Raw genomic sequence first — 26,947 nt, forward strand, 5'->3', positions numbered from 1 at the left:
CCACATGCTGACTGCTGTCATTAACTGACCTCTTAGTACTTATTTTAGTAATAAACCAGAGTTTATTTAGCTTAGCATCCTAAAACTGAAATTGCTTCATCAGGGAAATTGATCTTTTCTCTTAGAAACTGAGATATTCTAGTGAGTTTGATAGGTGGAATATAGAGATCAGTCTTCACAGCAAAAAAGCATATTATTACTATTTTTCATATAGTTAAAGTGTCATTTTGTTGCACAGAAACTGTGTTGATTTGCTGTACTGTAAATGAAGTCTGTGCTTCTTTACTGTGTGGTTCTTCCAGTTCAGCTATCCACAAACTCATAGCTATCACTAATTCATTTTTTCTGGACTTCCTTTATCTAAAGACAGTTTCACAGATGGAATTCCTGTGTTGTGCCATTGTTTCTCCTTAACTTGTTTTGACTTTAATATCTGGGTCTGCTGCTCATGTCATGCTTTTACTAGGGGATTTCGAAACACTGCACATAAAACAAGGGTTCATGTGAAGAAAAAAAAAAGTTGTATAATTTTTACTAGACTTGATAAAACAAGGAAAGTGTAATCACTTCGATTTTTATTTACATTAATAGATGTTTAATTTGCATAACTTTGTCTTTTAGGTACAAGCAGTGCCTTAGCCCTCTTTTACCCTTGATCAAAATATGTCACTACATTTTCTTCTGAAACATACATTGCCCCGGGAGGGTTGGACATTAAGGAAATTAAAGTAGATTATAGCTCCTGTTGATGGCAAAATATTTTGTAGCACTTACCAGTAAAGTGCAGGAGAATTTCAGTGGTGCTATGGCTAAATTTTTTCTATTCAGTGTGAATATTGCCTTGGGCCTGCCTGAGAAATAGGGCAGAGGCATAGCGGGACTAGCCCAGTCAACAAAATGTAAATAAATAAATTTATAAATGGTTTGCCGACAAACACAGAAGCTCAGAACAAGACCTGTTACTGATCTATAAACCTAAGACTAATATGGGATGTAACTTATATAGCTAGCATCCTACTATTGCATGGAACAAACTTCCTCTTCATATCAGGTTACTAACTCATCCTAAACAATTCAAAGCAGCTGCTAAAAGACACCTTAAAACTCTTTGGTCATGCCTCTGTTCTCACCCTACTTAAAATGTATTCCCATCCCTAAACTTCCCACAATCTGCCCTATCTCTGTCCTCCACTCTCCAATGCTCCTACATCCCCAGCCCCTAGCTTTCCCTACATGATATACTCATTATTATACAATTCTTCCTCTAAAACATGCATGCTGATTGGCCAGCCCAACCAGCGTGCCCATTGTAAATCCCTCAATATACTAACGGAAAAAGGTCTGGTCGCCCAGACTTTTTCCTTTAGTATAAAACACTGACTCGCTATGTTAAAAGAGTTTAACATAGCGACACAGGTTTAAAAAAAGCAACGCAGATCTCCGTTGCTTTTTTTAAAGCTGTCTCGCTATGTTAAACTCCTTTAACATAGCGACACAGTGTGTAAAAAGCAACGGAGATCTTGCGATCTCTGTTGCTTTTTTTTAAACCTGTCTCGCTATGTTAAATGGGTTTAACATAGCGAGACAGCTTTAAAATAAGCAACGGAGATCTCCGTTGCTTATTTTAAAGCTGTCTCGCTATGTTAAACCCATTTAACATGGCGAGACAGTAAAAAGCAATGGAGATCTTGCGTTCTCCGTTGCTTTTGCCCACAGCTCTGATGTACTGCGTAGGCATGCACAGTACATCAGAACTGCCGCGGAATACCAGACAGCTGCGGAAGGGCAGCAAAGAGGCATTATACAATGCCATTATTTAAGAAAAGTAATTATTTCTTTTCTTAAATAATGTCATTGTATAATAGCAATAACCCACTTCTGGGTGTGGGTAATGCGGGATTTAACCACGGTTGTCTTTGTTTGGTCCCTCGGGCTTCGCCCTCGGGACCAAACCACGCCAGCTGTCGTTAAATCCCACATTACCCACACCCGGGCGTGGGTTATTGCTATAATATAACTCTAACCCTAGCAATACTCTTTTCCTATTAAAATACCTCCTGAAATACACTTTGCACTGCAAAATACCTCCTCTAATACTGCCAGCTAATTACATTAAATGCTTTACTACTGAACAAATACTCATTAATGATGGCTTGTATATATAACAAAAATGTTCTAGTTTTTCTTTTTTAATTTGTTACTAATGCTTTTGAAATTGCCTTTCTGTATAAGATATATGTAAAAAAAATTTTCTTTGAACTTCTGAATATTTAATATCAATGTATTGTATAATGTTTTTGGAGATTTTCTCCCCATGACTCCACTGAAAAAGGGGTATTATTAGCTCAGTCAGACTATTCCAGGTCAACAAATGTAAAATAAATAAATAAATAAATTCCTCAAGAACTGGGATCAGAGTGAAGCGGATGCTGTCCATTGTGCTGATGTACAAACTGACATTGTCCTGCCAGGTTGAAGCTGTATGTGAACCTTTTCACTTTTTTTAACTGAAAAGTAATATTAAAAAACAATAGTCAGAAAGGTGCATCTAGTTATGGTAGAAACATGCCCAAATGACAATAAATTTGAAATGGAGAAAAAGATATACCTATCTTTTCCATTGCAGGACTCGTTTAAATGTGCTATGTTACACCTATTAGTGCTGGAGACCAAGTTCATAACACCAAACATTGTGCTGTTTGCTGATATTTCTAGCTCTCTTGATTGTGATGTGTTATCTTTTTTTGTTGTTGATAAGCACTACTGTCATGAATGCCAAGTGACCAACAACCTTAAAAGATTTTAATACTATTTACATTTTGTTTTTGTCCTGCAGATTCTAAATAACCATGTTGTATGGTCTCTGCTGGTTTGGTGTGGTGCTCACCTGATCTCATTCTGTGGATTTAGCTCATAATGCGATGACTAGCTTTTAAAAAGTGACCTGTTTTTAGATCAAATCCTACATGTACAATATTTGAGTGACTTTGTAAGCCACAGTGATGTCATATTCACAGTAATGCAGTTTTAAAGAAGTTTTTGCTGGTTTCCAGATTCAGGTCTGCTTTGTCTTAATAAAATAGTTTGCATAATGCATTGGACAAATTCTGGTTCTTATGCTTTGATTTCCTTTCAAATGTAAGTGACTATAGTTTGCTCTTGGCATGTAACTGATGACACTTAAGTGATGCTTCAGAATAAGCCATATGGTCTTTTATGAGTGGTACTTCAGACAACTGCAAATTACTGACAACTGGAGAACAATATATATGACTGGAACATGAGAGACTTGAGTAAAGTGCATAATTAATGAGGTAATACTCGTACTTTTAAAAATATATCAGTTGGCATAATGGTTAAGGTCTTCGCTTCCCATGCACAAGGTACAAGGTTCGATCCTGACCTCCGACCAATGCCTGTTTGGAGTTTGCACATTCTCCCCTGTGTCTCTGTGGGGTTTCTCCTATGTCTAAAACACATGCTGAGCATTTCCTTCTCAAAACTCACCAATGAATGTACCCCTATAGAGGGAAACGTTGTACAGACCAACCACCTTGGTCATCAACTGTGGTGCACAGTATCCTCAAGATAGGAGAACACTGACCACAGACTGCATGTCGTGGCAGGGCTAGCCACTAAATGGTGTAAAATATGGCTCTAGGTGATTTGGTCATGTTGACTATTGTCACCAAAATGGGAATGGGTAGTTACCGGTGATAAGTGGATTGAGGACCCGGCCTACTCTGACCCATGCCAGGGACCCTTGTTAATGGTGGTAGGAGTATATGTTCCCCTATTGGCCAGTGTGTGCCCACCATAAGGCCCAGCAGCCCTGGGTCAATAAGCTCCAGGCCGGCCGGTGTCTAGTTGACCAGCCTGGGTTATCTGGGATAGCTCTGTTGAGAAAAATCTGGACGTAAAACCAACCAACCTGCCAAACATGAACTTAGATTTGCTACAGTTAATATAGGTTCACTGACAGGACACAGCTTGGAAGTGAATGACACGATGATATGGTGGAAGCTGGACATCCTATGTATGAATTGGTGTTGATAATGGGTGACTTGAATGCACATATTGGGACAGACAGAACAGGATATGAGGACTGCCTGGTTCCACATGGGTGAGGTAACAGGAATAAAGAAGGACAGGCCATTCTAGATTTCTGTCTGGCAAATGGCTTGATAGTAGCCAACACATGGTTCAGAAAGAGAGACAGTCACATGATCACATACAACAGTAGCCAACATGCAACTCAGGAAGACTTTCTCCTAGTAAGGAAAAGGCACTGGGGTAGACTCTGTGATTGCAAAGTCATCCCAGTCAAACAGTCAGCCCACAGCATAAACCACTAGTTGCCATGATCAGTTGCAGACAGTGGTTAGAGAAGGCTCTAAGGTCAACAGAGACTAGACTGAAGACCTGGAAGATGACTGGAGAGAAAATACAACAGTTTAAGGAATTAGTGAGGGCTCTAGCACCCCAAGAAGAGGAGGAAATAGGTAAAGTTGAACAAGAATGGCAGCGTCTAAAAACAGCATATGTTAGGACTACAGAAAAGATATGTGGCCAAGTCAGGTATGGAAATAAGGTGCATAAGGAAAGCTGGCGGTGGAATGCAGAAGACCAGGAAGTCATCAAAAGAAAGAAGGAGTGCAGGAAGAAGTGGGAGATAGAAAAGACTAACCAGGCTAGGAAGGAATACTGGTTGGCTAACAAAGAAGCTAAAAAATAAGTTGCAATAGCAAAGAATAGGGCATCGGGGGCACTGTACCAACTTCTGGAAAGTGACTCAGTAAGGGGCACAAAGAAACTATATCAGGTTGCAAGACAAAGAAAGATAAAGAAGATAGTCAGACACCCTTCATAAGGGATGTCAGCAACAACCTGCTCACCAGTCCACAGGACATCAGAGGCAGATGGAAAGAGTATTTCCAGCAGAAATGAAGAAAACCCCACAGAAGCTGTACTAGCCCAGAAACAGCCTACGATGAGAGAAGAAAAAGAGCCTACCATAGAAGAAATAAGAATAGCACTAAGAAAACTGAAGTCAGGGAAAGCAGCAGGCTCAGATGAGGTCACAGCAGATATGATAAAGATGTTGGGTGAGATAGGGGAGAAATGGCTCCTGAGGGTACTAAGACTAGTGTGGAGAAAAAGGCGTATCTCAGATGACTGGAGAATAAAGCATACTTGTGCCAATGTATAAGAACAAAGGGGACATCCACAACTGTGGGCAGTACAAAGGCATCAAACTCCTAACACATTTCATGAAAGTTCTGGAGGGGGTGATTGATAATTGGATATGTAGAGTAGTAGAATGTAAGATAGGAGGTAAGCAGTTTGGATTCAGATCAGGATGCAGCACAATTGATCTGATGTTTGCAGTGAAACAGATACTTGAGAAGAAGCTAGAAACGATGAAAGAGTCCAGCTGGGCATTCCTAGACTTGGAGAAAGCATATGACAAGGTCCCAAGAAAGCTGATCTTGGCAGTACTGTGGTGTTTTGAAGTCCCAGAAAATTTGGTAGAATTAGTGCAGTCTATGTACAAGGACCCAATAGGGCAGCCGTGGTGGTGTAGCAGTTAGTATTGCCACCTTACAGCAAGAGGTTTTCCAGTTCAATCCTCGGCTGGGGTGCCTTCTGTGTGGAGTCTGCATTTCCTCCCTGTGGTCACATGGGTTTCTTCTGAGTGCTCCGGTTTCCTCCCACATCCCAAAGACATGCTGTAGGTGGATTGGACACTCTAAATTGGCCCTAGGTGTGAGTGCGTGCATGTGTGTGCCTTCTGTGGAAGGCTGGGCACTGGGCTGGCAACTCAACACCGTAAAATTCCACTACCAATCATGAGAGGACAGGTGATCCACTGTGGTGACCCCTAACTGGGAAAAGCTGAAAAAAGACGAAGAAGATGTACAAGGACCCAGTGACTCAAGTATGAACAGTGTTTGACCTCACAGAGGGTTTCCCAGTGGGAGTGGGTTTACACCAGGGTTCATCTCTGAGCCCACTGCTGTTCATACTGGTGATGGACTACATTAGCAAACAGGTCAGAGGGGACAGATCAACAAAGCTGCTGTATGCAGATGATGTGGCAGTACAGACAGACTCTGAGCAAGAACTTCAGCAAAGGATAGGAGAACAGAATGCAACACTGAAGGCACATGGGATGAAACTAAGCACAGATAAGACGGCGGTAATGGCAGCAAGTTGGGGAAATCAGAAGAAGATGAGAATAGAGATAGAAGGAAAGATAGTGGAATAGGTAAACAGCTTCAAGTATCTGGGAGAGGTAGTTGAGGAGAAGGGAAGTCTGAATAAAAAGCTCAAAGCTAGAATCAGAGGGCTGCAGCCAACTGACATAGAGTGTCAAGTGTAGGCTATGAAAGAAGCTGAAAGTAAGGTGTACAAGACAGTGGTGTGACCAATTCTACTGTATGGTACAGAAACCTGGGCAGTAAAGGCAGAACAGGTGATGGAAATAAAGTGCCTGAGAAGGGTGGTAGGATGCACATTATGGAACAGATGAAGAAATGAGGACATACAATAATATTTGTTTTATTTTCTGGTAAGAGCATGTACCTAGTATACAAATGTATAAACCACAACAAAAGTATCTTATTCTGTTTCTAAAACAGGTTTTTATTTATGTGTTAGCCATGGTTTGCGTGTGCTTCTGCTTTGTATTATATTTAATTTTGTCTGCTTATATGTAAAATAGTTTCTTATGTATTGTAATATGTGTATGTCAGAGTAAAGCAACTCAGAAGTACAGTGAAAATAAGACAAGCTTTGAATCCAGAATGCAGACGGAGATGACATGCTAATTGGTATTTATCATATTGGTTTCTAATGTAGGGACTTACTTTGTGAGATCTCTGTACTACAGACATTACATTTATGTGCTGTAAAGTATGGTGCATATTAAACCCTGGGGATTCTGTCAGCTTTTTAACCAGAATGTAAATGTGGTAATGGAAACAATTCCATGGGATGTCAGATTGTGTTAACATGGCCATGTACATAATTAAAAGAAGTACTGATAAAGTATTGCATGACATTCTGTCATCACTACCAGTTTTTCTAAACAGTAGTGTTGGCATCCATGTTTTTAGCACCCCCACATCCACCAAATTAACTGTCATTATAAATAGTTAAGTCAACTTCCTTTTGGCGCATTACTAGTTGATGCAGATATTTAGTCATGGAAAATCTTCGTCAGCATTTTATAGCCAATTTAAGTTGGAGATGGATGAATTCAAACCTCAGTTTTCATAAGAGGGAAAAGAAAACTAATTTGCTTAGAAAGTTTGAGTGAACAGACCCAGTCCTGTACTTTTTCAATTTGTCATGTACATAATTAAAATAAGCATTCGTGTGATACTATGCCGCATGCATTATGCTATCATGATTGTGACAGTCAGCCCATAGATATTGAATGCTTATGATTATCTGCATATTTATTTGCATTATACAACATTGCCATTTATGAAAATTTCTGCTGTACTGTCTTTTTTTCTGGCGTTTATGTATTGTAAGTGACCAAAGGCATGCCAGTGCAAATCAAACCACCTAAAACTTTGTTTGGTATATGGCAGTCCATCAAGTAAATCGGCAACACAGTTCCATTTGTAAGTCTTAGAATATGTAAATATTGCGAAACACAGGACAAGCAATATCATTTACATTAACAGCATTGTTGTGAGAGATGTGATGGGAAAACTGTAAAAGCATTTCACATATTCTGGTATCTCTGTTTTACTCAAACCGTCACAACATTGCCAGGATATGAAAAAATATTTCTTTTCCACCAACTTTGTACAAAATATTGTTACCTTTAATTGTTGGTCCAGTGTGCAACTAGAATTTTCTTAAGATACAAATGGAATCAACACAGTTAATTTAAGGCAGGAAATGCAGGCAGTCTTAATTGTCTGATGGTTCTTTTTGATCGCAATATCTCTAAATAATGACAGCAGTTGTTTGCAACTCCTGTGATACAAAACTAAAGTTTCAGAATGCCTAGTGGTAGTGTGGAATGCAGAGCCAAGTTCTCTGTGCACTGTGGTAACACTTGATAATACGAGATGTTTCTTAAATTGTGGTAGTGATTGTCTTCTCTATAATTACAACAGGCTAGCTTTGTTAGAGTGAGAGGAGGCAAAACGTTTTTTTTGTTTTAAATTTTCATAATGCCAGCTTAGAGATACATATACAAATTAGCCTTAGGGTTTGGACGCAGGTAAGCTCATGGTTAAACATAGATAGTGATAAATTACAGTTCTTTAATTTTGGTCTGTTTTTTTTAATACATACAAAGTACTACATAATGTCATGGTTATGTCATTTGAATGGAACTTAGGAGTCTCTTGTAGGAGAGGTGATGCTAAATGAGGGGTGTCGCTTGTCTTGTTTCCCATTAAAGATGAACAGGCAGGGTAGTTCATTTACATGCTTTATTACACAAAAACACATCAGGATAGATAGCAGCAGTACAAAATAAAATGAACTGATTAAATGATATGACTACACAGACATCTCAACAGCTTACTACAAAATGGCAGTGCGGCTCGCACGTGCTCAGTATTTATATACTAGTGCAAGCCCCTAGAAAGCTTCATAAAGGTGTACATACATATTGATCTACATCCTCCCTCTTAAATGAATTTCCTACAATAAAATGACACGTGAAAAGAAATATGCAATGGTATAGACAATAAAAAATAAACACAACATGTATGTCCTTATGTCCAAGTTGCTGTGTATCTGGAAAATGGCCTAGAAATATGACCTCATCTAGTGATATAGCAATCAGATTTGGGTTTAGCAACAGGGACAGTCATTGTTGAACAAACAGTTTCAGGGGTTTCAGGATTCTTCTTAGGAACAGGGATATTTACAGGAATGCCCTCTGGAACTGGAACGCTAGATAACTCACTCTGAGATATAGATTCTTTCTTGCAGGTATGATACTCCAATGCAGGCTCAGATACCGGAATCAAATGTTTCTGATTCTGCCTAAATTCTGCTCCTTCGGATTCCACAATCTACGATCTTGGCTCTGGACATACACTTTTCATGACACCAATCTAATCAAAACCTTTGGACCTGCATCCTCACTATCTCCCCTTCTTGTAATGGATTGAGCATTTTGCTGGTCTTATCATAATAAGACTTTCACTAATCTGTTGTTCTTGACACATGGAACTACTAATTGGTAATGTGGTTCTGGTTTGTCTCGACAGAAATCTCTGTGCAGGTGAACCAAGATGTTTATCACAAGGAACATTTCTGAGATTCAAGAAAACATCACTATTGTCTCTTTTCAACTTCTCTAGTAATTGTTTTGTACTTTGAACTGCACGCTTTGCCAAGCCATTTGACTGTAGGTGCTCAGGGCTGCTCTTGACATGAGTAAAATCACACTCCTCAGTAAATCTTTTGAACTGCAGGCTTGTAAACTGTGTACTATTGTCAGAAATAACTTTGTGTGGGCTACCTTGGACCGCAAAATGACACTTCATCTTGGTAATGGTTCAGCTTAGCTAGATTAAGAAGTAGGTCAATCTTGAACCATTTGGAATAAGAGTCTACTAACACCAAGTAATGTTGACCAATCCACTCAAAAATGTCTGTAGCTACTGTTGACCAAGGTAGTTCAGGAATCTGGTTTAGCTGAAGCGGTTCTTTCTGTTGATGTGGCTTAATACTCTTACATACAGAACAAGAAAAAAGTACTCTCTCAATGTCCTGTGACATAGAAGGCCAAAATACTAGGTCTTTCGCCTTTCTTTTAGTAGAATCAGTTCCTGGGTGGCCACAATGCAAAATGGTAATATACTCTTGTTGCAAGGACTTTGGAACAATTACTTTTGGACCTTTCATGATGATACCATTGCCAAACAAAATCCTATCTCTGTATGAAAAATATGGTTGTACTTCCACTGATAAACAAGATTGGTTTGACAGCCATCCTGGACTGATAAAGTGGTTGAGCTTCTGTAGAAATGGATCTGTGACTGTATGACTTTGAAGGTCATCAAGACATGTGGAAGAAATATTTCTCACTTCCATGAGTTCAAAATCAAGTTTCTCATTTTCATGCTATTCAGTGGTATTTCTGGGCGATCTGGATAAAGTATCAGCAAGATAAAGAAGTTTGTTTTTCATGTAGATAAGACTGAAATTATACTTTTGCAATTTGAGCATCATGCATTGCAATTTGGCAGGTGCTGTATGCATAGGATTTCTCAAAATAGTGACTAGAGGTTGGTGATCTGTTTCAATTTGAATAGATCTACCATAAATACAATCATGGAACTACAAACTTGCAAACACAATTCCCAAGAGTTCTTTCTCTATCTGTGCATAGTGCATTTCAGTTTGGGTTAGAGTACTGAATGCATAGGCTACTGGTCTACTCTCTTGAAGAATGACTGCACCAAGACCAAATTTCGAAGCATCACAGGAAAGAGTAACTAGTTTGTGAACATCTTAGTATCTGAAAGTTGGTGGACTGGCAATTCTCTGTTACAGGACATCAGGTGCTCCCTGGTGTTGCTTTAACAATGACCAAGATTCAGCTTTGTGTGTCAGCTCTCTAAGTGGAGCTGCAACTTGTCTTAAGTCTGGTATGAACTTGCCTAAATAGTTAACCATGCCAAGAAAATGTTGTAAGGCTTGAACATTGTCTGAAGCTGGCATCTCAAGAATTGTTGTTTGTTTGGAAGGATCTGGTCATAAGCCTGAACTGGTAAATGACCAACATAAGTAACTTCTCATAGCCTGAACTTGTTCTTCTGAGGATTCAGTTTAAGATTCACTTCACATGCTCTTTCCAGAACTTTCTTAAGGTTTCTGTCATGCTCAGCTTCACCATTACCTCCTACTAGAATATTATCTACTATAATAGCACACAGATACCCAGAAAAAAGCTCTGTTCCACGCTGGAAAACTTCACTGGCAGAATTTATTCCAAATGGCATTCTCAAAAATCTGTACCTGCCAAAAAGAGTATTGAAAGTGGTTATCGGTAAAGATTTTCGATCAAGCAAAATTTGCCAAAATGAACTCTTTGCATCTAAGACGGAAAAAACAGTAGCATTTGGCATAAGACCCGAGACTTCTTCAACTGCATGCATTGGATGATGGGGTCTTTTCAGTGCTTTGTTCAAATCTCATGGATCACTACATATTCTGATATCATCTGAGCTTTTCTTATAAGCAATGACCATGGAAGATACCCATTCAGTAGGTTCTTCAACTGGACAAATTACACCTTGCTGCACCATTTTATCTAGCTCAGCCTTGACTCTGTTCTGCATAGCTACTGGAACTTTCTGGGCTGGCCTGACAACTGGGCTGACTTCAGGATCTAACTTCATGGAGTATTCATCTGGGAGTTTGCCGACTTGTCTCTTTGAGTGTTCCCTGCAACAGTCACCATTTTGCTTGGGCCTGTTTCTTTTAACCATGTGCTGCATGCTACCAACATGAGGACTAGAAGATACCAGAAGCATGCACTTCTCATTTGTAAGCATATTTGAGTACTTTTCTTTGAGCTCATATATCTGACAAATCTCTGCTTGCATTCTTTGTACAGGCTATTGTCCCTGAATAAATATCTGTTTGATTACAATGTTAGAACTATGTTCTTTCCCAAGAGAGGCAAACCAACCTCTTCCTTTTACTCCCATTCCTCTTTAGTCACCTCTACCAGAACAAATACTTTTGTATGAATGCTGGCCATATGAGATGGATTCTGGGCTGCATATGCCCTACACTTCAGAGCTGGCATCAGTTAGTAGCTTTGTTACGTTTCTTTGTCTTGGATACAACGCCTCTGCTGAGGTTCTAAAATAATTTTTTGTCTTAAGAGTGGAACACTGTCCTTTATGCAATTGATTATATGTCAGTGTTGACAAAATATAGTTGCTTGAGCTTCAACAGGAAGCCATATATCTTTTCATAAGGTAATACAGTAATGTTCCATTCTTCAGACCAGACTATAGAGAAATCTGCAGATTTTATTAATAGTAATCTCTAGTAGTTTAGTGTTTTGCCTGAAATATAAAGCTGTTATAGGAAAGCAGTACTTTAGCTTTTAATTAGGACATTTTTACACAGTAGTTTTTCTAGAATCTGAAATCATGTCAGTGGATACAGTTTAGCATACCTAGCTATAGCTTAGCTATTATTATATCCTCATTTTTTTCTGATAGTTCTTTGAATAAAATGATCGAATCAAACAAAAGTTCTATTTATTTGTTAAGTATCAGCTTTTTATCTGTTACATAGAAGATCAAAGATCTCAGTAGATTCAGAAGGTTTTAATTATTAGTTCCACAAAGCATGTAAGCAAATTCTTAGTATTTATTGAAAGCTTATTTTCATCTACTCATTTTTGATAAACTGTTCAAATCAACCTGAAACTGCTTTTTCACAGAACAGTGAGTTGGTTTAAACCTAAGGATATTGCATCAAATGCATAAAATGCAATTGGTGAAGATGTAAGTTATAATATTTATTTTATGTATTTATTTATTTAACATTTTTTTTACTGGGATAGTCCAAATATGTCAAAAATAACCTGTTTTCAGAGGAGGCCTGGAGATAAAAGCTTCAATTACAGTCTCTAATGTATAAACATTTATAGACAGAGAAACACAATAAACAAAAGTGAAATAATGTGACTGTGCAAGCATTATAAGTACACAAATAAAAACAAATGCAGTGAAATACAAAGTAAATGGTACCCTATGAAGCGGCAGATACTTAGAATAATGAAAAGTAAGGAGATAAAAATAATATATTTTCATGTATTGCAGATATTCAGACAGGCATTTTGTTATTTTTTTTTTATTTCTTCTTGTCCTTCTGTAGGGTAAGTTGTAGAGAGGGATATAAGGAGGTATGATGGTGGAGGGATATAAGGTGGTATGATGGGTCACAGATAGTAGGACAGAATGTAAGGCAGTATGATGGGAGACAGAGAGGATATAAGGCAGTATGATGGTATGATGGGAGACAGACGGAGAGGATATAAGGTGGTGTGATGGGAGACAGATAGTAGGAGAGGATATACGGTGGTGTGATGGGAGATGGATAGTTGGAGAGGATATAAGGTGGTATGATGGGAGGCAGATAGTAGGAGAGGATATAAGGTGGTATGATGGGAAACAGATAGTAGGAGAGGATATAAGGTGGTATGATGGGAAACAGATAGTAGGAGAGGATATAAGGTGGTATGATGGGAGACGGATAGTAGGAGAGGATATACGGTGATGTGATGGGAGATGGATAGTAGGAGAGGATATAAGGTGGTATGATGAGAGACAGATAGTAGGAGAGTATATAAGGTGGTGTGATGAGAGACGGATATTAGGAGAGGAGTGGGGAGGGGATGTGGAGAGAGAATATAAGGCTGTATGATGGGAAAGGGATAGAGGCAGCAGAGCAGGGAGAGAGTGGGAAGAGATTAGCCAGGAGCAGAACATGGGCACAGCCAAGAGTTGTTTAGGTGCTGTTTTAGAGAAGTTTCAAAGGCTACTAGGTTAGAAAGGTTTCTTGAAGGTAACGGGAGTGAGTTCCATGCTTTAGTGACACTGTGAGAGTATAGGCTTTGGCCAGGTGTTTTAGAGGGTTTGGATAGTGAGAAGTTTCTTGTCTTCAGACCTGAGGGTTCTTTTTGGGTTGTAGGGTTTGATGATGTTGTTTAGAGCTGGGCTGACTAGGGGTTTGTAGAATATGTTGTGTAGTGCTAGCAGATGCACAGGCAGTAGGTGATTAGGGATTTCTACCCAGTTTAGTATTTGTAAAGATATAATAATTACATTCAGGTTTATGAAATACCTGCTGTAGAAGTTCCTAGCCCAGAGTGTTGATTACTTGACTGAACATTAAAAGTTCTTTAAGAAAGACAGTTAATTAAACATTCACTTGTACTATCCCTCAAAACTTAACGATTTTAACTTTTATATGAAGAACTCATGATCAGCATTTTTAAAAGTTGTGTAGTCAGAAAACTGACAACGTTTTCAGATATCTTCACTACAGTGGAATGGTCAGTGACAGGCCAGAATTTTTAAGAGGTAGATGGTTACCAATGTTTTTGGAAGAAATTTGTGTTGTGTACATCTATGATCAAAACTAGATCGAAGATGTGTATCAGAGATGACAAACTAGCAAATGCAGCATTAAGAATGAAGGTCAGATGAATATCAGAAGAAGTAGGACTGCATTTTCTTGTATGATTCTTTAATTGACAACAGATTTCTTCAGAAGAGGTTGCCCTGAAGGAGAAGATTTGAAGGTAAACAGGATTTAATGTGTGATTTTTCAAGCTACATGTTTATTTAAGCCAATCTAACATTTTCAGCAAACTCACTGTATTGATTTGGATTAGTAAGGTTACTTGAAAAAGTGAAATTCATTGACTCAAGATTACCAATGTCCTTAATGATTTCCCTAAAATAAGTTTGGTTGAGAGGATAGGACTGCTTGCTTATTATGAAAACAGGTAGCTTAAGCTTCTTTTCCTTTCAGTCTTCAAAATTTTCTTTAGAGAAATGAAAATATAATAGTCAAGGATGTTTTCAGTAATTTTTCCTTTTTGTCAGGCTTTATGCCATAATTGTATTTGTTTACTTGTTTTGCGTTTTCTCTTATTCTATGGCAGCAACATTGATTTTAACGAAATTTAAACTTTGTAGTGAAGTCCATGTATATGTAAAGCTTTAGAATGTTCTGGTCACTCTTATTCTCTCTTAAGGTTCTCCATCTTATGCTAACAGTCCTTTTTGTTTTTCAGTAGTTAGCTTCAAAGTGTTTTCCATAGTTTCCTTCTCTCCTATTAATCCTAACATTTGTGACATACCATTCTGAGCATTTTCGATAACAATTCCATTGTTCCAGCAGTGCTGCGAGGTTTAAAAACATAAAGACAATTTCTCGCCATCTGATATAATTCTTCCGTTATTATTAAATTCACATGGCACGTTTTTACTTGGCCTCTTTTTCCTTAAATACTTACAGAAAATGCTTTTACTCTATATACTTCGTCTATATGACCATTTTTCATTAACATAGTTTATACTTACCTTTAAATTACCCTCCAAGTTTTATCTGTAGGGCATTTCATTTGATCACATTTCTTAATGAAAACTTCAGCCTTTAAGTTTTATCCAACATTCATCGTGTATATTAATGCATTTAATGTAGGGAATAGTTTTGCGGCATGCTTATATTAAAAAAAAGTCTTTCTTAATTTTACGATAACTATTTTATTTTATTGTGACTTACATCCATTCAGTATTTTTGTCTCCCGTTTATTTCTGCCTATCCCATTTCCTGAACTTAGTCATTTCATATGTATGTTTATAATTGATGTAGATGTGAACATTGCAAGTTTATGCCACTGTCTGTTCTGAAATTAATTGTGAAGGTGTGCTGTTGTTGTGTTTGGATGGCTAGGGGCTGTATTTTTTTTGAGTAATGTACAGCAGTAACTGTTCTTATATTATCTTATTTTCCAGTTGCCCTGCAAAATTCTTGCCGTCCTTCTTCATTTCTTCTTCCTGAGCGCATTTGCCTGGATGCTGGTGGAGGGGTTACATCTATACAGTATGGTGATCAAGGTGTTTGGGTCAGAAGAAAGCAAGCATTTGTACTACTATGGAATTGGTTGGGGTAAGTTTAATCTGTCCTTATTGAATTTCACCTTTTGGATGGTGTACAGAGGCGATATGCACTCATTACCAAAATATTGAAGGAATGAGTTCTTTATTAATGTCTGAAGCATTGTAATTATTTTGCCATGCTTTGGGGTGCTGATTCAATTTGTTTTTTCTCATTTATAGTTAGAAATGCATTTATGTAAAATGCCGTGTCCTCTACAATGATGATAGGAAAGAAAGCTTTGATGTTACATTAACATTTACAGTAAGTGTGTTCTAGCAGAACAAAGTACAACCATTTTTGAAGGATGGAAAACCCACATATTTTCATACATTCCCGCAGCTCTATATATACCAGCTAGAAAGCTGTTGACTTACTTCATTTTGTTAATTGGGTAGGCGGTCTGGTCCCAAAATCCTTTTCTGCCACTATCCTAGATGGTAAGGGAATACTTTATTACTTCTGAGGTTCAGCAGTTACAAAGTTAACTATCTGGCAGTGGTACTACAAATTAAAATGCTCACAAAGTGCTCAGGCACATTAGAGACATGGAGAGTGACTGAATTAACCTGCTGTCAAATTATTCACCATTAACAAGTCAAGACATAACAAACATGAATCACAGTGGAGCTGAATTTTAATTTATAGATTCTTCCTGACTGAACTAACATTTAGACAATAAAAAAGTGCTCCTACCCTTTCTTCATTCTGAGTCACAGATAGAGAAGTTGCCTTAAATAATGCCGCAGAAATGTTGAATCACAGAAGAACTTGGAATGCCCTCATTTTCTTTAGGGCAGAAGGCATGCTGATGTAAGCAAAAGACTGGGTCAGGATCTTAACTGGAAATTTATATTTCATAGCAGAAGTAATATCAGTGGTATTTTGGCATGTAATGGTGCCCTGAGGGCAAGCTGTGCTATCTGTTGGGGTTATGGGGTGTTTTGGGATGTAGGCAGGATGCTGCCATGAGGGCAAACTGTGCTATCTGTTGGGGTTAAGGGCTTAGTACTGAGACAGAGTTTTGGGGTTAATCAGGGATGAATACAAAGGCTTGATGCCCAGACGCCTGTGCCATACTCTTTGATTTATAAACACTGATGCTGCAGATTTGAGATGCTGCTATATGACATTGGCAGACACTGAGTCTTGGTGGATGGGCAAATGGAACACGAGATTATATTCTATGCATATGCCATGGTGGTGTGTGTGTGTGTGTGTGTGTGTGTGTGTGTGTGTGTGTGTGAATGCGTGCATCCATGTATGTGTCTGTATGTTTGTCTGTGAGCGTGCTCGCAGGTGTGTGTGTGTGTGTGTGTGTGTGTGTGTGTGTGTGTGTGTGTGTGTGTGTGTGTGTGTGTGTTTAACTCATTAATGTAGAATGCACCTCCAGGCGTTTCTGTAGTTAACTCCTACTGACACTTCTAGGCTTCAAATATTGCTTGTTCATATTTGCACCAACAATTCCAAAACATGTTACACAAAAGGTATCAGATGAATCTGAAGTAGTTAACTTCATTGGGCATCAACCTGTGGGTATCGGATCCATCCTGGATTCGAGCTGGCAGCTTTCCAAGCTAGAGATCCGAGCTCCAAACCCCTCCCCCTTACCCATAATACCCTGCGCCCTCCTTCCAATCCTCAGATTTCATTTGCCATGGCTTGGTCAAGCACGAGTTTTCGAGCTCCTAGCATTTTCAGGCGATTTGTGAGTGCATTTTCGCTTAAAAATCTCTCTAATAGTTTTAGTGTGTGTGGTTAGTTTAGATTAATAGTTTAAATCCCTTAGCTTTATTCCCTCATTCCCTCATAGTATAACTCCTAGTAGGCCCCTCTTTTCCCTTAGGTGATTGTGTGGGGCGTGTGTGTGTCGTTATTTAGGAGTCATGGCCGAGCCCCAAAGGCTATCTTTTCTAAGTGCACTGAGTGTGGCCATAAGCTATCCCCAGCGGATGGCTACACTCAGTGCGTCCTTTGCCTGGGGGTACCTCATCTGATGTCAGGCTGCCAGATTTGCGCAGCCTTTAACCCCCGGGCCCTGAGGGTTAGGAGTAATAAGCTAATTCTGGCAGGTCTCCTACCAGCGGAATCGACTTCTTCTACCTCCTCCTTGGTGGCTACAGCTGCGGCTGCGGCTGCTCAGCCTGCTTTCCCCTCCTCCCCTGGCTGGGACTCTACCACCCACCTCTTCCCAGGGAGAGAGGGAATCTAAAAAAGATAAGAGAGAGAGGAAAGAGAGAGAGAGGGAGAAAGAGAGAGAGAAAGAGAGGCACAGAAAACACAAGTGGCGGGCCAACTCAGACACGCCTGCCAAAGTGCTCTCGTCACCCCAGAAGGTCTCCGGGCCTTCTTCCCCTCGGCTCCATTCTCTACTCTTCTCCCCGGAGCCAGAGGAGGAGGTCCAGCCATCTTCGAGGTTGTCGTGGTGGCCCTCCCAGCCAGCTTCAGTGGCCTCTTCAAAGTCAACCCGTAGCCTCTCCGATGCTGATATGGACCGGATGATGCATCGCTTTCTCCAAACCCAACTACAGATGGGGGTGTTGCTGCCTTCCCCCCCTCCGAGGGGGAGTTCAGCCCCCCTTTTTACCCCGATAGCTCCTTCTCCGATCCACTATTGGGTTTTGGAGCCTTCGGATCCTAAGAGTCTCGGAGTCAGGGAGTCGGCGCCAATGGTTATCGCTACCTCGAAGACGGCCATGCCCTTGCGTTTGTCGGATCCCTTTTCAGATCTGAGCTCTCGGGGCCAAGGGGGCCAGTTTGTCTTTGGCTCCATTTCGGTTGGAGCACACTTCCCTCTCGGCTCCGAGCACTTTGGCTCCGACGCCGATCTCCACGCCGAATCCGAGGGTGTTAACCACGGAGCCCAGAGAGATTGGTTCACCCTCGGTTTTCGACGTGATGGAGAGGGTTCTCTCGAGAGGTTTGAGACCCCCTACTCTTTCTTTGGGATCCGCCCCCACTCCCTTGCAGCTGGGCTTGTCTTCCATCATCCAGTCCCAGGGACAGCCTGCGTTGATGCCCCAGCCAGTTCCACTGGCGGAACATCACCCTGTTGGTGAACCCTCCTCAGCCCCACTGAGGAGGTCCCTCACAAACGTAAGTGTAAGAGGAGGCACTTGGACTCCACTGAGTCCCTCATGGAGAACACTGATTTGGAGGAAGGGAAAAGTTCCCCCAGGTCACCCCCTGAAGACGTCTCCTTTGGAGACATTATGGAAATGCTTCGCGAAGAGAGGGGGTGGTCTGCCCAAAAACCTTCTTCGGACGAGTCGGTATTCCTGGAGGCGTTCGACGCAGGCCCATCTACCACTTGGGTGTCCCCTCTGGCTGACCCCCTGGTTGACCTCATCACTACCAGGGTGTGGAAGGAACCGGACACTGTAGATGCAATCCCCAGGAGGCCAGATAGGATTCTTAGTCCCCCCACGGATAGGGTGGCTTGGAGTAAAGGTTCCCCGGTAGATGCCAATGTGGTGGCAGCAGCCACCAAGAAGGAACTTGCTCAGGATAGTTCCTTGGTCCATCCCCCTGATAAGGAGTCTCAGATGATGGATCATAGTAGGAAGCGGACGTTTGCTTCAGCTACCTTTTCCATAAGGGCGCTGAATTATTTGGCCCATGTTATTAGACTTCAGCGGGGTCTGGTGAAAGAATACGCTGAGTCTCCCTCTGAGTCCATGTCGGCTGAGGACAAATGGACCTTCTCGGCTTGCATTGCCACTCTGAAATCTGTATCAAACATGTCTATGTGGCTACTCTCCCATGCCATGGAAGGAGCCGCTAGAGCCAGCGGGCCCGTCATCGCCTTAAGGCGTCACACCTGGCTTTTTGACTTTTCAGAACTTTTCAAGGCATCCTTCGCGAACGCACCCTTCGTTGGTTCTACCCTGTTTGGGAAGACCATCCGTGACACATTGGTTCAGAGCGAGAAAGACAGGAAGACACTGTCTGCCGTCGGAATCCACTTCTCGGCTCCTCAAAGGTCCTTTTCCAGGAACCAGAGAGGGCAAAAGAAGATGTGGTTCCAGAAGTCTCAGCAGTCCCGTTACGCTTCAGACCCTTTGTCCTTCAGAGGCAGAGGGGGACAAGGTGGATGCTGGCCCAGAGGCAGGGGGGGGGGCAAAAAATTTTAGGTCACGCAAACCTTTTTCTGAACTACCCACGCAGCAGCCCTGAGGGGTTGCTCAACTGCTCCTCTCTGGAGGCAGTCGGGTGGCATTTTTTGAAGCACCAGGCTCAATGGGAATCCATCACAATAGATCGCTGGGTGCTTTGAATAATATCCAGAGGTTACTCAATCCCTTTCATAAACCAACCTCCTCAGTCAAGGCACCTCCCCGATGTATCACCCAGTCAGAGGGAGGCTGCAGGTTTAGAGATAAAAAAGCTGCTACAAAAAAGAGCCATCCAGCACGTCCCCCCAGGCCAGTCCAGATTAGGCAATTACTCCAGGTTCTTTTTGGTGCCAAAGAAGACGGTGGACTTAAGCCCGATTCTCGACCTTTCAACCATGAACCTCTTCATTGCCATGGAGAAATTCTGGATGGTCACGCTTCAATCCATCCTGCCCCTTTTGCAGGAGAAGGACTGGATGTGCTTCATAGACCTCAAGAGTGAGTGCTATCATATTCTCATGGACAGATGTTCCAGGAGGTTCCTCCACTTTTGGCTAGGCAGCCAGTCATTACCAGTTCAGGGTCCTACCCATCAGCCTCACCACAGCCCCCAGGGTGTTCGCCAAGGTCATGGCAGTTGTAGTGGCCTACCTGAAACTTCAGGGAATACAAGTTTTTCCTTACCTAGATGACTGGCTCCTTACTGTCCCCACCAGGCATCTACTCTGCTTAGCCAGGGATTTTTTCCTACTATTAGCATCCCAATTGGGGATCACCATAAACTTCAAGAAGTCATCCCTTCAACCAGTTCAAATCTTGGAGTCCAAAGGGGCCAGAATAGACATGCTTCAGACCAAGGCCTTCTTGACATCAGACAGACTTCGCAGTTTGACCCTACACATTATAGCCCTTCTTCAGTCACCTGCCCCATCAGCGGAGTTAGGCCTGAGAGCTTTAGGGTCCATGGCAGCAGCAATAAATCTCACTCCCTTAGCTCGATAGCACATGAGGGTTCTCCAGTGAACGTTGCAGGTTCAGTGGTCCATCCTTCACCACCCATTGGACTTACCAATTCCTATCAGCAGAGTTTGCAGAAATTCCCTCATGTGGTGACTCCAATCTCAAGAGCTTCGGGAAGGACGACCGTTTGTTATGCCACAACCCCAAGCCACGGTGCCACGGATGCTTCCCGCCTTGGGTGGTGGGGGCATTATGCGGGCAGAACTGTTCAAGGTACGTGGACTCAGACAGAGACCGTTCTGCATATAAATGTACTGGAGATGAGGGAAGTCCTTCTAGCGTTGCAAGCCTTTCATGCCTTTCTCCCTCCAGGGACTATTGCAACATGTCAGTGGTCTGGTATGTCAACAAACAGGGGGGAACCAGGTCTTACCCTCTTTGCCGAGAGGCCATGAGAGTTTGGGATTGGGCAATATCCACTAACCATTTTCTGTTAGCAATGCACATTCTGGGTTGGTCCAACATCCTAGCGGACAAACTGAGTCGAACTATCCTCTTGCCCTAATCCTGAATCCTTTATTAGTGAAACAGATCTTCTGCAAGTGGGGTCAGCCTTGCTGCAATCTCTTTGCGTTGCCTTCCAATGCAAAGTGCAGCGAGTTTTTCACTCTAATCCCCCCTCCGGGGGAAGCCCCCAGAGATGCTCTAGTCCATGCTTGGCCACCCGGTCTTCTTTATGTTTATCCTCCTCTTCCATTGATGACAAAATTCTTACAGAAAGCTCGTCGGTTGGGGAACAAGATTATCCTCATAGGCCCATTCTGGCCTCGTCAAATCTGGTTCCCGTGTCTACGGTCTCATCTTATAGCTCCTCTCTGGATCTTGGATCCCATCCCAGATCTGATATCTCATCCTTCGGGATTGGAACCCCTGAATCTGGTCGATCTCAAGCTCTCAGCTTGGCTGATCCAGTTCCATTAGTTGCTGGGACTCCCGATATCTCGTCTGCAGTTAGATCTATCCTGGTAGCGGCGCATAAGCCTTCTACCAGGAAGGTTTACAGTAGTAAATGGAAGCGGTTTTCCATTTGGGCATCTCATAGGAATTTAGACCCTTTCACTGCTCCCATCCCAGCAGTGCTCGATTTTTTATCTCATATTTTTCAGCAAGGGGCCAGTTCTTCTACTGTAAAGGTTCAAATGGCTGCCACCTCCCATTTTCACATTGGAGACAATCTCAATCCCCTCGCTTCCAACAAGACCTTTCTGAAAGATACGTTTCTCTTAAGACCTCCTATTAGGAACTCCGCCCCTCCATGGGATCTAACTTTGGTCCTTCAGGCTCTGACTGGACCACCTTTTGAACCTGCAGCTTCTGTTAATTTGAAATTCTTGTCCTGGAAAACTGCCTTTTTGGTAGCTATTCCCTCAGCTAGGAGGGTGTCGGAGCTTCAGGCCCTCTGTGTTAAGGCCCCTTATCTTGTATTCCATAAGGACAGGATCTCTTTCAGGACTAACCCATCTTTTCTACCCAAAGTGGCCTTCGAGGTGAACATCAATCAGTCCATTAATCTCAAAGTCTTTTTCCCTAACTATCAAAACAAAGGGGAGTACAAACTTCATTTGTTAGATGTTCATAGACAGTTACACTTTTATTTACACAAAACAGCTGCCTTTCGCAAGTCTACTCAGCTTTTTGTTTCCTTTGAAAAACCCTTCTTGGGTAAGCCAGTTTCGAAGGTGACTCTGGCCAGATGGATTTCTAATTGCATTCTGCTCGCATACAAACTATCTGGCCTACCAGAGCCTATAGGGGTTCATGCTGATTCTACTCGCTGTATGGCTACATCTGCTGCTTTCTGGTCTAGAGTTCCCTTGGATGACATTTCCTCTACGGCTACTTGGGCATCCTCGCATACCTTCATCTCTCACTATAAATTGGATTTAGTGTCCAGAGAAAGGGTGGCTTTTGGCTCTGCAGTGCTCCGGAATATCCTTCCTTGAGGACCTCCCAAAGTTTTTGGTAGCTGGGGACTCTGTCTCACAGGTTGATGACCAAATGAAGTTAACTACTTCAGATAAAGAAGTTATGTACTCACCATAACGTTCCATCTGAGTGGGTAACTTCATTTGTCAGCAACCGACCCTCCCTCCTTCCCCCTAACCTGGTTCTTTGATTACCTGGACCCTAGGATGGTTTATCAAGTCCTTTGTTAATCCTTAGGTTAGGGTTTTTCAGGTTGTTTTGTGGTTGTGAAGTTATACAGATGGGCAAACGCGATCTGAGGATTGGAAGGAGGTCGCAGAGTATTATGGGTAAGGGGGAGGAGCTTGGAGCTCAGATCTCTAGCTTGGAAAGCTGCCGGCTCGGATCCAGGTCGGATCCGATACCCACAGGTTGCTGACAAATGAAGTTACCTACTCAGATGGAACGTTATGGTGAGTACATAACTTCTTTTTTCATCTTAAAGCATACATGATAGCAAACACAATTGTATTGATATTTGACCTCTATCTAATGCAGCTAAAGAGATATTGAATATTATTTGTATACTGTTTATTTGTATTTTAATACTTTTTATATTTCTCTAAATATCTCAATGTTTAGGAAGCACTGACAGAACTGCATAACCTCATATGAAAGCTCACAGCTGTAAGAAGAAAATCCTGTTGGCAGTATGTGTCTTGTTTGAATGGTTACTGAGATATCATAATCTATTTATGCAACATTACAAAATTAATATTCACTGCCTTTATTTTGGCTAATAAAATCCACTTTAAAGCATCAAACTGAATGAATGCCACTAATATAAAGATTAATTTATCTTGAATAATTTGCTATTTACAGTTTTGTGACAACTCTCATGGTTCCAGAGATATGAATATTTGTTTTGAGTGTAAGGTGATAACTTCACTTTTTAAAGGCCAAAGCCATACCCATTTGGAGTTAACAGTATGCACTAAACACAATGAGTTAAATGTGCTACTGTGTGTGTGTATGTGTGTGTGTGTGTGTGTGTGTGTGTGTGTGTGTGTGTGTGTGTGTGTGTGTGTGTGTGTATGTATGTATGAATTTGTGCATATCCGATGGAAATTACAGAATATCTATAGTACCTCGTGGGAACAGACCATCATTAATTAACTCATTGTTCCCTGGTATCTCTGGCTTAGGAAGCTCCAAGAGGGGTTGTTATTGGCTAGAGGACATAGGAGTAATCTTTCCAGCTTTTTTTTCATCTACCATAAATCAGGCAAGTTTGGGCAGAGCTGCCCACCAAGCAGAACCAGTTAGCAGTGCCTTGTATAGTAGCAAATGCCTGGACAGTAAAATCTCCCTATAAGGTTACAGTTAAATCCAGAACCTGTTTAACGGTGTGTCATTGTGTGGAATTGAGCTTAGACCAGCTAACTTGTGCATTGAATAGCACTATTATATCCTAGTACTTTATAATATCTTCCCTTAACTCCTGAACTATCCTAGGAGACCCCTCCTAAAACCCAGTCATTAATCGTAAGCAACCTACCCTATTCCAGGTGCAGACAACATGGATATGCAATTTCCAAATGTCTCTGTGGATAGTTTGGTAAATTTGGGAATCCTAAAGCAATGTAGCAATTATCTCATGTTCTCAGACATCCAGTTTAACATTAAAGAAAACAGCACAGTGTGTGACAGATGTAAGTTCGTTGGCAACAAAAATCTCACATACAAACGCGGTTGTCAGGAATACCCACACTACATTCCGCACAGACATGACTCACTACACACACAGATTGTCTTATGCTGAGGTACTTGAAAGAAACCTCCCCAAATCTCAAGGACGTCCAAAGCCATATAGTGGCAACACTGCTCCTCTGCAGTCACTTAAACATACACACCAAAAGCAACACCAAACATCTCACACAAGCCTACACTCAATGGTCTATCAAGACCATAGCCCATAAATCAAGCATATATTTTACCTAATACTCTTGTCTTTAGGGATTCCACTGTCCATCAGGTATCCCACTCATCAGGTGAGACAAGGAAAAGACAGCGGTTAGTTGCCTATCTGGTGCCAGGATCCGCAATGTCATGTGCTCACTCAAGTCACTGCAATCTAGGTACCAATACGAGGCTGTCATAGTCCACGTGGGTGTAAATGACCTGAGATGTACCTCACTAGAGTATATGAAAAGAGACGTAATGGATTTCTTGGAATGTGTATCACAGAGAGGTATGAGCCTTGCATTGAGCAGCATTCTACCTGCACCAAGGCTGATGCCCCAGTATGAACATAAAATGATTGATTTTCATAATCGGCATAGTAGTTTTTGGTGTCCTCCAGGGGAATCCAATATCTGTCAGCATGGGAGGACAAGGTCAAAAGAATATTGGCTAAAACTTTATCCACCCCCTTAGAATCTTTTCTAGGCAATGCCAAAAAGACAAAACTACTATCGACTTTGTGAAAAAGTCTAAAAGCAACCTTAAGATGTTATTGCTCAATGCTCGGAGCCTAAAGAAAAAAAGAAAAAAACAAAAAAAAAAGCAACCCTAAGATGTTACTGTTCGATGCTAGGAGCCTAAAAAGAACAAACAAAAAAATCCTTCTAGCCCTCCTCATTCTGAAGAAAGTGGGCATCTGTGCTGCGACCGAGTGACCGATACTCGGTTTAAAGCCAAAGAAAGTATTTGGCAAATGAGGCTACATTACCTTCCACACATTTACATCAACAACAGCACAGACTGGAGCCAAATGTGATGTCTTGATTTACGTCAGCAACAAACATACCTCCAGGTTGGTTAAACAGGATGATTCCATGGAGCTCATCCATGTGCAAGTCACTACAGATAAGGCCCCTCACCATATCATGGCTAGCTACAGGTTACCATCTTTGCCCATAGAGTCTCACAATCCTTACATAAACCTTCTAGAAGCACTAACCATCCAACCAAGCACACTATTATTGGGTTACTTTAACTACACCTCTATAGACTGGGAGTCATACACTGCCTCAAATTCACAGACACATTGCTTTCTGAACTTTATTGACACAAACACCCCAAAGCAGTGCAGGTTGCAAGCAGAGGATCAGGCCTACTGGATCTAGTGACACTCTTCCTCATCACATCCTCACTAGTTAGTTGGGATCACAAAGCTGTTTCCTTTGAAGCAAAATTCAACCCAGAAAACCCACAACTAGCAATGGTTAGAAACTATTCTAAGGCAAACTGCATCCTATTAAGTGGCAGTTTTTCAAAATTCAGGGTTCTCCCTAACCAAAAAACATAACTACCTCTGCAAAATTATTCACAGAGTCCTTTTACAAATATGTGAATGGCTGCATAGAGGCTACTGTACCTACCAGAGATGAATCCAAAACAAATACTAAATACAAACCCCACTGATGGAATCCTCACCTAAACAGGGTATATAATAAAAGAATAAAACTACAGCAAAAATCAGGAAGAGCTGCTTCCTTTAAGACAAGCCCTGTCTTATGCAACTAAACAAGAAACAAGAGGTCTGAGTAATTCCAACAAGGCCAGCTATGAGGTTGGGATAGCCTCAAAGGCTGAGAACAATCACAAAGCCTTCTTTAGCTATGTCTGAAGACAGCACACACAGCAGTATGTTGAAATGGTAGTGAATGGTACCACCTTCACCTATCAGGGTGACATAGCAAATCTAGTGGCTGGTAAATTTAGCTCAGACTTCATGCCCCGCACTCTCCCCCAGCTCCACCCAGTGAAATCACCCTTAAACATATTTCCCCAGACTATTAGCAGGAACCACTCACTAAAGTCAAGAACACTGCCTCCATGGGTCCTAACAACATCCCTGGTTGACTCGTGAGCAGTGTAAAACATGACCTGTCAGGACCACTTGAGGCATTGTTCGACTGCAGCCTTGAAACAGGCTATATTCCAAGTGAATGGAGGACTGCAATAGTCACTCCCCTTTTTAAGGGTGAACCATCAGCCAACCCAGGGAACTAAAGAACCATCAGTCTAACAAGTCTAATATGCAAAGCCATGGAACAAATTATCATGGAAATGATCAACAAGGACATTGGCAACCTACAGGCCCAGGACCTATCCTAGCCTGGCTTTGTTAAGGGAAGGTCATGCCTATGTAACCTGGTTAACTTCTTTGAGAGGATCACCAGTGCATACTGCTTATCTTTACCTTTTCACGGCATTTGATATAA

The 26,947-nt window shown here is 41.4% G+C and overlaps 1 protein-coding gene across 2 annotated transcripts in view; it reads left to right on the plus strand.

Annotated features, from left to right (window-relative positions):
• ADGRD1 (adhesion G protein-coupled receptor D1) overlaps positions 1-26,947 on the plus strand; it is a 2,063,662-nt gene that overhangs the window by 1,608,408 nt on the left and 428,307 nt on the right. For both annotated transcript variants that reach the window (XM_044068759.1, XM_044068760.1), the window contains one exon: positions 15,537-15,690. In XM_044068759.1, coding sequence (XP_043924694.1) covers positions 15,537-15,690 — 154 coding nt within the window. The remainder of the gene's footprint in view (positions 1-15,536; positions 15,691-26,947) is intronic.

This window comes from Protopterus annectens, chromosome 4.part0 (assembly GCF_019279795.1).
Source record: "Protopterus annectens isolate FY-2018-M chromosome 4.part0, PAN1.0, whole genome shotgun sequence".
Lineage (NCBI taxonomy): Eukaryota > Metazoa > Chordata > Ceratodontiformes > Protopteridae > Protopterus > Protopterus annectens.